Below are 13,898 nucleotides of genomic sequence, written 5' to 3'. Positions count from 1 at the left end.
AGATAAAGATGGACATACTTGAAAAGTAAAAAAAATCCAGGATCCCTGGTCCGACACTGCACTACCTCATACTGTAGACACACTCTGTTAAAATAACCACAACTTTAATAGAAACTTCACGTCTCAATATTCCCAGTTAATTCAATTTGACATCAAGTGTTAACAAAATGTAAAATAGGTCAAAGCCCCTCATTAATGTTCCCTAAACACTCCTGCGGGAGGTGGGAAAGATGTTCCAAAGGCAGATGAATGTGTCGTCTGGTGCTCATCTGCAGCTGCAAAAGTCCAGCTTTACGAAAGTCATAGTAAAACCAGCCAGCAACTATAATGACAGTACTTAAAATACTGGGTTTTTTCCATCAAGAAACTTAAGAATGGTTACTGCTTTTCACTGGCATATTCCAAATCTGTGTCTCCATCTTCAGCTTCTGTATCTCCATCCACAGCAACCTTGAGTGCACTAAGTGGGGTGTCTTCAATATGGTCAGCAGGATCCTGAGCAACAGGGGTGTTAAACTCCTCTTCTGAGTAACTAGTGGAGAGCTCTGTTGAGAAAAATACAAGTCAACAAAACCAATTCCCTACCATGGAAGCCACCACTACTCTGTTTAACTGCAGCTTCAAGCACCAAAATCAGTGTCTGCAGGAAAGCCAACTCCGAGGATGACCAGCAAGTTGAGTTTCACTTCAAAGACAAAGCCATCACAACTTGGCATGGCAACTAGGGAGCGTAGTTCTGAACTAGCTTAGGAGGAGTGTAACTGCAGGAACACAGTTCAAATTTGAGAGTTCCATGTTTTATTATAGACTAGAAAAGCAACCCATACCCTCTTCTTTAAACTCACTCAGCAACCAGCTGCATGAGCTTCTAAGGCTATAGACCTTAACATCAACACTTCAGTTCCAAGCTGGTTACCGTTGTGTTGTGACTGGCTGTGGCACTGCATCTTGGCCTGCCTGCGCTCCAAGGCCAGCTGCCTGTTCTTCTTGATTCGCTCCTGCTGCTCCTCTGTGAGAGTCGTAGCAGACACAGGACTGAGCTGTTCTGCATTTCCAGAACTGGAACCTACATCTTCAGCTGCTGTATCCTGTCCATTGCTTTCCGCTTCGCCATCTGGTAAAAAATGAGGGAAACATAGTAAAATTAACGCTTTCACCCTAGAGAGATCTACTGCTCTGTATCTGTCAAGAGAACACATTCAAAGCATTTTTATGCTCTACACTTTAAAGTTGAACACTTTAAACTTGCATTGAACTGAAGATCATTCTGTAATTTACTTTTAATGGGCAATTTTCTGCCCAGGCCCACATACCTGATATTCAAAGTACAGGACAAATGCTTATCAGATATCCTGAACACACAACAATAAATGCCTGAGTTTAGAGAGGCAGAGCTCTGAGTTAGTAGTCAAGAGTTGTGCCTGAAGGTTAAAAAGAGACAGTAAATGCAAGCAATCCCTATGGAAAGGCCACATGATTTTCCTCCTATCCCTACTACTAATAGGACGCTATCCTTTAGGAAGTTGCAGAACTAGCTATGGGAATCACACAGAGGCTCAAACACAGACATGGAACAATCAATTTTGAATTCAGTGTGCCACTATTATGGAATATTTACTCATTTGCCAACATTAAAACATGCAAAATGGAGGCAGTTCAGCTCCTTCAGACAAACTTCATCACCAACATAAAGCAGAGCATTCTCAAGAGCACCTAAGGCCCAGAATGTCTGTGCCTCTGCACCATTTCAAGCCTGTGAATAGAGAAGATAGCTGACAACAAGCTTTTGGTTATTAATACTCTAGCTTGAATTTTTATCTCAAAACCGTAAGATACCTACTCAAGCTTTTCAACTGGACTGAGCAGTTGCAGCAGAACACTCACTGACACAGTTAAGAACAGATCAGCACCAAATTTAAGTACAAATGTATGGAACCATCGCACAGAAAAATCTCATGACTCTACAGACTCTGTCGGCAGGAACCATTGGCTTTACTGTCTGTGGCTGCTCACAGCTGCATTCATTCCTGGCGAATGCAGCCAGCACAGAAGCCAGCCACAGGTCCCCAACTCCCCTGCGGCTGTCCCTGCAGGTGAGAACACCTTTCCCAAGTACTGGCTGGTTTGAGAGCTGAAGTTCTTGAAGATATACTGGACAATGGTAGGTAATTGTTTCAGCATCAAAGTGTGAACTCCCCAAAATGACCTTAGGAACAACTACTAAACTCTTTTATTTCTGCCAATTAAGTTACTTTCAAGCTACCAAATTAACTCCGCTCCCTCTATGAAAAAAAATCACTGTCTGTTTCTACTCTTAAACCATCATCTGATTCGAAGAGGCTCTGGAATTATCTACTTGCTAAGTGGACTTCGATACTGGAAGAAGACAGACATTACACTGCCCACAATCTAAGTACTTTCCCTATAGAGAACACTACACTCACTGCAACAGTGTGTAGTATAAACAGTATAATGAGCCTTGACTTCTACAATAGTAAGACCCAAGAGCTCTTTGGACTGCACACTCCTAAGAGTACAATACAAACCAGTGTGTTCACTTAGTAATTTCAGTTTGAGGATTTTTTGGAAGAGTACTCCTAACAATGCTGGTAATAATACCCATTTTCCATTTCCTTTCAGTACATCACACTATTTATTGTCATATATATATGCATATATAGCATTTTAGTCCAAGCACCAGTTCTGTTTTGCAATTTTAAGTTTTACAGAAGCTTGGATATAAAATAGGGGACCACTCACCAATTTCTTCTACATTAAAAACTTATCATGATCATTAATTTCTTGTCAATAGGAGGGGAAGTAAATTTTAAGCACAACAGGCATACCTTTGTTATCTGCAAAGTCTTCATGTATAATAGGAAGATCAAGCCTAATCCGCTTTAGGCAGGTCTGCAAATGGGAGACTAAAATAGTGATATTTCATCTGTAACAAAATCTTTTATGCAACATTGCTTTGGTTTTAACGCTACTCCCAATTTCTTAAACTCTGCAAAAAAATTCTCCTTTCATTACACCTCTGTTTGACCCACAACTTATAATGCTGTGGTTCATTCTCAGTCCTGCATTTCCCACCAGCCAGATGAAGCAGCCTTCTTCAGAGACCTTCTTTTGCAGGTTCAAACATGAACAAACAAAACTCCCAAACCAATCAGTTCCAGCACTATTAAGCAAATTATTTGGCTAAAGATGTCCTGAAAAACTCAAAGCTAACTCTCCAGAATTCAACTAAAGAAAGTTTACATGTAAATTTAAACACCGGGAAGAGCTATTTTTACAAAGAGAGACATTAATTTCAATAACATTATACTCCTTAGCAGTACGTACAACTTAAGTTCTCCTGTATTGCCTAACTGCTCTCCTAAGCCTGCTTCTTAAACTATGCAGTACTGCACGAAGAGAAAATAACAGGAGCAACACGTACCTGAACTTCCTTTTTGTTTCCCAAAGACTCAACTCTGTCAATAAAATCCTCAAACAGCAGTTTTGGATATAGCCTATGAGCCCAGTGCTCCATGTGTCGCATGAGAGTCTTCAGGTCCTCTGCCTAGAGCATAGGAGATGACATCCAGCTAGTAAAAGCTAAGTCAGGAGACTGCAGAGGGAGACAGGACAGTAATGTTTCTGAAAGCATTAAGCATCTGCAGCTTGAAAGTCTCTTGAAAACTGAAGTGATACGAACGCGTGGGTAACCCTTCCTCCCACAGCTAAGTCTGAAAGTGCAATTTCAAGCTATGAGAAGAACAGCAGCAATCCAGCTTTTAAGCTGGATTTACAAAGAGCATTTACATACCACAAAACATCTGACAGCTTCTAAGAAGTTGGCCTTAAGACAACCTAGGTCTGAATCCAGACTGGAAACAATGCACAGGGACACAGCTGGTATTTATTCTGATGCTCAGAACACACAGAAAATGTACATCTAAATCACTTCATCTGGTAAAGATTTCTGTTTAGAGCAGCAGTATCAACTTGTTTCTTTCTGTCTTTCATTGACACCATGAATGTTGCCTGTAAAGCAGAGTTGCACAGGCATCCTTGCAAATGCGCTGTTCATCTAATAATACTTAAAAGAAAAATTAACTTTTATGTTTAAGTGTATCCAAGCCAGTGAGATAGTCTGTAGAGAAAGTAGTGCTTTCTCTTTGCTTAAGTGGTATGTCACAATTTTTTAACATTAAAACCTTTGTGCTAGAGGTGTCACGGCAGCACCAGAATAATTTCACTACCAAAGGAAACAGATCATGAAATGAGATGTGTCCTGGTTTTGCCTGATATAGAGTTAATTTTCTTCCTAGTTGTAAAGGTACTCCAGGCATAGTAGGCAGTCTTCTTGGCCTGCTGCAATTTCAAAACCCTTCTGTGGGCAACAGAGCCACAGACATGATATTCTAGTTTTGGAGTAGAGGAAAACAGTTTTACGATCAAAACAGGGATTTTATTAAAATATTAATGTATGTTTGTGTTTCATTAAATTTGCAATTTCGAACCCCATCAGGGTACATTCAAATACTGCTAAAAGCTGGCTAATCAGAGTGTAATATCAATTTTCTCCTGCCAGTTGGGCAGCAATCTATCAAATCCCAGGAACAAAACAAAAGCTCTCTCTGTCTTACCTCGTGCCCTTTACCCTTGAACTTTACATTGTCAAACATGTGTCTCAGGGCTGGAAGTCCTCTTTCTGAGATTAGCCTGGTAATGGCAAATGGGTGAAGTTATTTGAAACCCATACTATTTCTGATTAACAAAAACAGTAACAAAGAAGCAAACAAAAAAACCCTTAAAAGAAACACAACCCCCTCAAATTCCTTTAAATAGCCTGAAGCTGCAGAGCAATATTTGAAAGATACACAGAATATTTAATAGATATATAGATAATGGAATTAGAAGTCATGAAGAAAACATACAGAATAGGATAAAGACTACTGCAAGACCCAAGACTATCATTATTATTTAATTCACCATGTATGTATGCACATACATGTACATACTTCGACTTCATAGTCCAAGAAGCGTTTTGCTTTTGCTGACACAGAAACAAAATTGAATGGTCAGGTCTAATAACTGCATTGGCCAAGTGAAACTGCTCAGATGAGTGACCATCACCTTGTGGTATCACTGACTTAATCAGTGTATTTAAAATAGAAGAAATGGAATGTTCAGATTCTTTCCATTGCTTATAAAGAACTTAAACCAGTTTCAGTGATAACAGCACAGAAAATATTAAAATCCTGTTTATCCAGCCTGTATGTAAGTCAGGTGTAAGTGTACTTTAGGTACTGTCTTACAGTCATCATTATACTGAGGTTTATTTTGACACAGACTTTAATTAAATAAAAAAAATCCATAATACTATGTCTGAAAGAAAGTAAAGAAGATCCAGCTGAAAGAGTCCTATGTATAAATAATAAATTATCTCTTAAAGTATTACTCAAGTACTAAGTCCCATGAAAACTTCAAGAAAGACTATTAACAGCACTACATAGGTAGGCAAGGAATAAAAAGGTTGAGATACAGTGTACAAGAGGCATTTCCATCTTCAAAACTCTTTATTTGGCTATGATCAAGCAGGGAACACAGTAACCTTAATCATTTCCCCACAGCTATGTAACAAATTCATCACAGACAGGAGTATTTTGTAAAAACTATTACCTCTGGGCATCTAGTTTAGGCATTGGCCTTTTAACTGCTTTCCGTACAGCTGCAGCAGACTCCTTTACTTGTGATTGCTGGTTCCCATCCGGTTCTAACACAGAAAACAACAAACTTTAAGTATATCACACAGTTGGCATCAACTAGAATTGCATCATGTACATTTTGAGTTTCTACCCTATCAAAAAGGCAGGTCACAAGAATTCCACTGCAGGTACAGGACTCCAAAAGGACATCTGCATATTTCACATTGCTTCTCCCACAAAACAGACTGGAAATAAATCAGTCTTTTAAAATATACTGAGGAATCCCCTTTTCTAGCAAAGCAAGATCCTTAAAAGGGAAATTTAATAGTTTTAGAACTTTTAGATTGTACATTCTTGTCAGAAATACAAACAGTAAATGCTGTTTCTAAGCGTTAAGAAACAGAGAGTATGAACAAACATAATCTGACAGGTGCGTCTCCAGATTTCCACTGATAATTCTCAAAGCCAGACCTAAACCATCAGCAACAGAAAGAGCAAGGATTAAGGCAAACATGTTTTATCACTACTCCATCTTAAATCCAAGTAATAAAAGAGGAGCAACAGGTCACACCTGTAAAATTATCTATAAACATTTTGTCAGAAGAGCTTGAAATTTATACAGATAATTGTGAACATATTTTCATGGAATCTATGAAAACAAACTTTCCCCACAAGTTTGACAGCATAGAATCAATAACAATATAAAGTTGGGAATTGCTCTCTTATCTGCACAAGACTACTTTTATGCAGTAAACTCAAGACAGTGAAGTACACCATCAGTAATACCGATTTCACGGCATTTCATTGCCCTTACTGCAAAAAAGGGGTTGGGGTGTTCACCTCCATTAGGTTGAGCCCATTCAGCATCATCTCTTCCTGGAGAGGCAGGAGGTGGAAGAGGTGGGAACCTTTCATCTTCCGTGTTTTCATAATCAGGAAGATCAAACAAGTTGTTCTCCAAAGGATCCATCACTGCCACAGGTAAGCTTTTCTAACCTCCTGCAGGAAATACCAAAAGCATTTAAAGAGAGAAGAAAAGGCTGCCACAGAAGCAGATAAAACACCAGTTACACACAGCTTTCACAGAAAAGAAATGCCAGCTAATGAAAAGTGACATACAAATTAGGCAGCAGATACCATGCAGATGGATGATAGAAGCTAGCCTCACTGGGCTGAATAAAATAAGGATTTGTGTTTCAGATCCTCAAAGTGACTTTGGAGTGGTAGGTACAGGCCACAGCAATAGAATAAAATGCATGGATTTCCAACCAAAGCACTTCTCAAGACAGCTTTCTGCCACTCACATCCTTGATAATCAAGGGCTACCGGAAGTGTGCACGGGGATAGTTCCTCTAATTTACAGTTCACCCCCTCAGAAACAGTCTAGAGGCAGATTCCCCTTTCAGGGCTCCTCCAGCGAAGCTAATTCCCAAAACTTTCACCACATCGGGCTTAGCACGACCCGGACTCACCACGGCTTCAGGAATGGCTCTTTCTTTAAGGGAAAGTTGTTTCTGAGGCAGCTTAATAACGAGGGAACACCCCAAGCAGCTCCGACTGCACTGACCTTCGACTGCGAGCTCCCTCCCTCCCTCCGGGCTGCGAGGCTCGCACGGAGGCGGAGGGAGTCCAAAGAGGCCAGCACAGAAGGTCGCTGCAGGGCCAGACTCCCACCGCTACAGCCCACCAGGCGCCAAGGAGGCCGCACTCCCCTCACACCACTACAGCCATCTTGATGAGCGCAGACTTGAGACGAGAGCTCTCCTACTCCCACCAGTGGGGAGTGAGACGAAAAGGGAAGACAGATCCGTACACACCGGGGCGAGCGGTGCCTAAAGGTGCCCCGCGCCTCTCCTACCTCGCTGACCACCGGCTCCAGCCGTGCACGGCGCCGGGGACGTGCCGCGACAACCGCAGCTCTCGCGAGTGCCCGAACGGCCCGGCTGAGGGCAGCGGTCCCCCGGCGGCGGCTGCGTGACAGAGCGCATGCGCGGGACGGGGGCGGTGGGCGTTTTGGCGCCAAACGCCAACGGGCGGGCGGGGTGGAGACGCCGTTGAGGCGGTCTCTGAGGTGGCTCGTGTCGGGGTATTTCCTCAGGCGAAAGTTATAGGGCATGGGAGTTTGATGGCAAGGGTGCGAGGCTCCAAGAGCTATCGGGTCCGGGAGTGCTGCTTAGAACAGTGCATGCTGTGTCCTTCCTTGCTTCCGTACCTCTGAGGGAAGGACTGCGAGGACAAGCAGCAGTCCCAAGCTCCTCTCTGTATAGATACTAGCTAAAGCCTTCTGGTGGCTTGAAACTAAGCAGTTTGCAATTGTGTGTAATAAATATACCCAGTCCACTTCGTATTTGGCAGCTGTGCATATAAAATGCCGTTTAAAGGGGTTGAACTGCAGAAATAAGAAGAGGCTCCAAGTTCTGTCTTCAGTGCTGATGCACCTGGAAGGTTCAGTGTAAGTTTACAGGTCAGTCCATGGAAGTGTATCTGGCTTAATAACAGGTTCTTCCTTTAAGCAAAGTGAGAGAAAGTAATAGCATATTAATACATTGTAGGAATTGGCTTTCCCTTATTTCTCTGTAAATTCATATTTGACATATGCTGTTTCTGGTAATTTAACGTATTCTTTTCAGTATGACAAAGAAAATCAATTGTTGCTACTTTCCAGATAAAAAAATAAAAATAATTATCTTTTAGTCGGAATTATATTAACACATAATGTTGAAAATGTGCATTCTCAAATGCAGCAACATCTTTTTTAGCCAAGGATACACTAACTATAGAGAGAACATGGTAATGGATTTGTTAGTACTGAATCCATTTATCTTTCTAGATATGGTGAATTTCTTCAAATGACTGAGGCACATGAAGTATTGAAGAAACACAAAGATAGAGTAACAATAATAGATCTAATACTGCTAATTTTCATCTTAAAACACTAAAGATTTGTCTTGTAAAATTACTGAAAATCAAATGTCTATATGATGAGCTGTTTGCTTTGGAAGTAACTTTCTCTTTATATTAAATAAACCCTGTACAAACAAATTAATTGGGTGTTCGGTGTAGCTTAAATATCTGATTCATAACTATTAGTGTTATACATCTTTTCATGTCAATGCTTTCCTTAATATATAAGGGGGGGGGGGAGGTTATATGTGAAGTAATTGGACTTTACATACTTGGCTAATGTCAGCTGAACTGATTAGAGGCTCAAGACTTCCAAATCCCCCTAAGTCCCTGCATATTTTCTGCAAAATCAGTGTTGAATGAACAGAAGCAGCATAGCAGGGATCTGTGAGAGCAAAGGCAGGCAGAAGGGAGCATGAATTTGTGTGGCTGAACAGTCTCCATATACCCAGGTCTGCACAAGCAGGCTGCTGTCCTGTTGTGTTTTGCCTTTGCCGGAACAAGGAGATAACAGACAGGAAAAAAGTGCTGGAAAGGTATAAAAACTCCTATACAAGTGTTAAAGCAGGCCACTTGCAATCTCTGCAGAGGGGTACGGTGTTATAAAACCTACCATATTTATGCAGCTTTGATTAATCAATATTTTTGCAGAGTGTTTAATTAGAGACCAGACTTGATGACCTGGGTGGTTCTTTCCAGTCCTCTGTTCCTAATTAAATGAAAAGCATACGCTGGCAGACATTGATTATTGGTTTTTTCCTCAGGAAATGAATAACCAGCCACATGCTGATAAAATAATAAGTCAGGAGAAAATAAAAACCATACCTAGCTTGCCTCTATTCTAGAAAATACTTCTGGCTTCCAGTTTCAATGAAATGGAAATATTACTTGTTTCTCTATTGAATAGTGTCACTTCATTAGAAAAACTGCAGAAAATGAGCACCTTATTTTACAGTTCAGTCTTGTTTCCTGTCTTCTGTTAAATACATAGCAAAGAAAATCTGTTAAATGAATAATTGGGTACTTCTACATTTGAAGGGGTTTTACTCCAATGGCAGCAGCGCTTGTCTTCAGAAACTCTCTAAATACTGTGCTGGCAGATCTGTTCTTGCAACGAACCCTCTGCAAAACCAGTACCATGGTCGCTGTGTTAGTGGGAGATCACATCTCACAGCTTGAGCAAACTTCAGCTATTTGTAATTTATACCTTGATAACCTAATCTAAGTTTTATATTCTACAGTCATCTTCAACATTAATTTCTAAGCTTTTAGTATATTACTAAACATTTAAGATTGTGTTCTCATCCACAGTGTTCTTTTCAATCCTAGCTTCTTGAGGAAAACAGGGTGTGCAAGACAGGTTGTGATCTTTGGCTGTTTGAAAGTCAGTCTGTCAGCCCCTTCTAACAATTTTTGATCCTGTTGGCCAATTTCAATCAAATTCGAATCAGGCTCCTTAAATTCCATTGCATGTGGGACTAATTATTTCCTTCAATTTGTTAACCACTAAATAGATTATGAAACATCAAATCTCACAACCAAAGCATATGTTTTGGCAGTAAATAAGCAGCTTTATGTGGCAATCGAGTTTTAAAAGTTGGGTTGATTAAGTGGTGCATTAATCTATACAATAATTAGATTGTAATTATGTTTCTTGTATATGTATGCTGTTTCTCGCATGTTTTCTTTTCATGCAAGAAACTAGACAAAATTCAAGTTTCCATGACGGAAAAAAGAGGTAATGATGACAAGCTTCTTTGCTGCATTTCTATTTACGGAGACATTAGTTGTATTTTTCCAAGCAGTGGTGTAATCAATAAGTCAGAAAGTGTCCCTGCTCACAAGTCTTTCACAGGTATTACACTACCTTCTATTTTTTACCTTCACCTTTTTCTCTGTAATCCACCCTCAGAAACACCCATTTGTAAAGCAAAACGCAGCTCCTTCCACAGAGAATATTCAGATTCCCAAAACATTTATTTTTTTTTTGGGTTCCAAAAGTCAAGTGATATTTTAGATCAAAGTAGTCATTAATCATAGAATCGCAGACTGCTTTGGGTTGGAAGGGACCTTAAAGATCATCCAGTTCCAACCCCCTGCCGTGACCTTATTTCTATATTCAGCCAATTCAAACTATCTTTGATTTCGTGCTGCAGGGAAAAGGGACTCTAAAAGCGATGGGTGAACTCGGCAATTGTCCAAGATTCCCCAGTACTGAATTTGCAGTGCAAGCACGAAGTGCTCCAGAGGAGGGAGCTCTCTCTTAATCCTGGAATTGGAAAGAGCGAGAGTGTCTTTGACGGGAAAACTGGGAAAACAGTAATTCAATCTTTTCCACTTTAGAACTAGGTAAATGTTAGGAACGATACAGCGTTTTCGTGTAAAATAAAGGGGACTTTGTTCATAATTACAGTTGCTATAAAAGCATTAATTAAATTAAGAAGGGTAGATTTAGATTAGATATTAGGAAGAAGTTGTTACCTAGAAGCATGGTGATAATAACACATATATTGTAAATACTTTGTATAAAAAACCACTCTGAATTCCATGGTGGGGTTCTTCTGTGGTTTGCAAAAATAATGGAATATTTTTAGTCAAAGTAGTTATAAATCATAGAATCCCAGACTGGTTTGTGTTGGAAGCTCACACACTTCCAAACAGGTTGCTCCAAGCCCCTGTGTCCAACCTGGCCTTGAACACTGCCAGGGATGGGGCAGCCGCAGCTTCTCTGGACACCCTGTGCCAGCACCTCAGCACCCTCACAGGGAAGAGCTTCTGCCTAAGGGCTCATCTCCATCTCCTGTCAGTTAATTAATGCACTATGCAGCAGATTTCCTGTCTGAAAAATGAGTACTTTATAGCTGGGTGGGAGCAAGTTGGTGTTTAAGCCTCAACATGGGAGCTTTTATCAGCAGAAAGAGGTGGCTTTTGTTGTCTGAAAGCTTAACCTCATGTTTATGTCGGTGGTTTTCTCCCCAGAATGAACCTGTTTAAACAAGGCGCTGTTCTTCCTGTGGTCTGGGCTCACAGCTTCATTCTCGAATTGTTCAGGTCTTTTATGTCTAACCTTAAAACTGTTAAAGAAGCATCAAGAACAATCCTCACAGACAGCTCTGATTCTTTATTTTATAAATCAGGCTTCCTCACTCATACATTCCTCCTTTTGTATTCCAGAACATGAGAGAGAGCTCCTGGAAAATAAAATCTTGGTTATGTTTTCAGGTTCACTTCAACAATTACAAAAGCCTAAGAAGCTCCCCAAACCGTAGTGATTGAAGTCAGAACTTTTCAGAAATGTACCCGCAGAAAACCGTCATCGCGTTAATGTGTTGATGTGACACATACTGACCCTTCCCAGTAGTGTTTCATCACCAGCAGCTAATTTAATTTTCAGACTCATTTTTACTGTTTATTCTATAACTGTAATGGTCAAGTTTCCGTTTTTAAATCAGGCATTTACTTCGGGAAGGATTTAGCAGCAGTCAGTCCCCCGGCTGAGACTGATGTTTTAATTATAACCACAGCACTTCCCACACCGGGCTGCGTTGATGGTGGCACACGGGGGAGATCAACAAGCGCTCCACAAACCCCGGGTGTCACACCCAAACAACTTTAAGATGAAGCCATAAACCGCAGGGAGCCGGTACCGATCCCCGCTGTTGCGGGCTCCGCACAGTGCGGGCACGGTTTCAGCGCGGCTTCCTCCTCCTCAGGGCGCATGCGCCTGCTCCCCACGGCTGCGCGCCGGGCGGGCCGACTGGTGTGCGCAGGCGTAGTGCCGCAGAAGGGCGCATCTTGAGCCCGGGCAGCGCTCCCATCGGGAGGTGCCGGAGGGATCTGGGTGCTGTTTGACTCCGTGGGGGGAGGCCGGTGTTGGGCGGGCGGACTGACCGCCGGGGGCTGACGGCGGCACCACCACCACCGGCACCTGCCTGCTGAGGAGGTTGCCCACCCGCGGTAGCACCGGCGGCGAGGGTACCCCTCAACTTTGCTCCACCGCAGGAAGTCCCTCGGACCTGGCCGAAGTGGGGCTAGGGCTGCTCCGTCCGTTACTCTGCGCGCCGTCTGGGGGCGAAAATGCCGAAGAAGAAGCCTGGGCCGATTCAGCTCAACCCCGCTCCGGATGGATCTGCCGTCAACGGGACCAGCTCTGCAGAGTGAGTGAAAGAGGGTGGCCGGGGCTCCGGCGGGTCTGAGGTGACGGGCGCGGCCGGGCCGGCGGCTGCCATCCCATTGCCCGTAGTGGGGCGGTGATCTCCGCTGTAGCGGCACCGGCCCGGTTGGGTCGGCTTTTCCTTCACCCTCTGTGCTTTAAGTCGGCACGGCCTTGGCTGCTAGGAGAATTAGAGCTATCGATGCCGGGGGGTGCATGGTCTCTCCCGTGGTAGCTACTGGGGGTCTCCTCACCGTGATCGGTGAGTGGTGTCTTTAGCAATATACAGATTTCTGTTAGTTGTGCAAGATAACCTGGAGAAAAAAATAGAGGAAAACTTGTGTAACTCTCTTTTCATAGTCCGTAGTGGTATCTGCTGATTCTCAGGTTATATAATTATCTACTAAGTGCCAAATTATACGTTTCCAATAGCATGTTCCATAAATGTGTGTGTAGGAGAAGTTCTGTTGAAAAGCACGGGTCTGTAGAAAAGGTGTTCTGCTTTTGTTTAGGGTTTTTTTTTTGCTTGTTTGTTTTCTTCCTCTCGTTCTTGGCTTCAAACCAAGCTGCTGCTAGTTTCAGTAAATCTGTTTTTCAGTAATTAGCAATGTTATGGCAGGTACCTCAGTGAGTGTGTTTGGAGAAGATGCTTCTGAGCTTTCCTGCGTGATACAAACATTACACCGTGTACATGTGTGGAAGGCTAATTGTGGGTACACTCATGGAAGAAAAAAAGACTGAACACTGGGTAGTTATGTGTTGTTACGAAGCCTGTGTTGAGCTTGTAGATGTGGGTGAGCATCGTGACTTCAGTTACGCAGATGTAGCGCCTGCACCCTGAAGTAATAAAGTGTTATAAAAGATTTCTCTTTGAGGTTAACAGGTCTGTGTTCACCACTAAATATTTAGATTAAGGTGATGGGCTAGATCTCAACTGAGCCCTGAAATAAAGCTGTGTCTTGGAAGAACGGATTCCTGTCCCTCTATGGTCAGTCCAGTCTTCTCTTGGATATGTGAACTCAGCTCTGATATGCTTGTGTGCAACCCTGACAGAGTACGTCAGACAATTGCAGGGAGACATGTGAGTCTTGGGCTTTAAAGTGCTCTGTATGGATCATTGTTGCCACATTTTCAGACAGGCTCAG

General features: G+C 42.2%; 2 protein-coding genes and 1 non-coding gene across 5 annotated transcripts in view; 1 reads left to right on the top strand and 2 right to left on the bottom strand.

The window, feature by feature from the left end:
• Positions 1–87: 87 nt before the first annotated feature.
• Positions 88–7,678, bottom strand: TIPIN (TIMELESS interacting protein). 3 transcript variants are annotated; one of them, XM_065687968.1, is made up of 8 exons: positions 7,555–7,678; positions 6,537–6,695; positions 5,671–5,764; positions 4,635–4,710; positions 3,443–3,565; positions 2,847–2,910; positions 917–1,114; positions 88–545 (listed from the first exon to the last, which is right to left on the bottom strand). In XM_065687968.1, exons 2-8 carry the CDS (start codon positions 6,664–6,666, stop codon positions 379–381), a joined length of 852 nt encoding a protein of 283 aa, XP_065544040.1. In that variant the 5' UTR covers positions 6,667–6,695; positions 7,555–7,678; the 3' UTR covers positions 88–378. The 3 variants fall into 3 exon arrangements, with proteins under 3 accessions (XP_065544040.1, XP_065544041.1, XP_065544042.1); XM_065687969.1 differs by lacking the exon at positions 7,555–7,678 and adding an exon at positions 7,264–7,538; XM_065687970.1 differs by lacking the exon at positions 7,555–7,678 and adding an exon at positions 7,169–7,221.
• Positions 1,925–2,060, bottom strand: LOC136019172 (small Cajal body-specific RNA 14). The gene has a single exon (XR_010614768.1). It is a non-coding gene; the product is annotated as a small Cajal body-specific RNA 14 (non-coding RNA).
• A 4,657-nt stretch (positions 7,679–12,335) lies between the features above and the next one.
• The window catches only part of MAP2K1 (mitogen-activated protein kinase kinase 1), a 33,567-nt gene continuing 32,004 nt past the window's right edge, over positions 12,336–13,898 (top strand). Inside the window, exon 1 of the mRNA XM_065688247.1 lies at positions 12,336–12,757. Coding sequence (XP_065544319.1) covers positions 12,678–12,757 — 80 coding nt within the window. The 5' untranslated portion in view covers positions 12,336–12,677. The remainder of the gene's footprint in view (positions 12,758–13,898) is intronic.

This window comes from Lathamus discolor, chromosome 8, assembly GCF_037157495.1.
Source record: "Lathamus discolor isolate bLatDis1 chromosome 8, bLatDis1.hap1, whole genome shotgun sequence".
Classification (NCBI taxonomy): domain Eukaryota; kingdom Metazoa; phylum Chordata; class Aves; order Psittaciformes; family Psittacidae; genus Lathamus; species Lathamus discolor.
The sequence above is the reverse complement of the archived record's forward strand: the minus strand, read 5'-3'. Positions and strand labels throughout refer to the sequence as shown.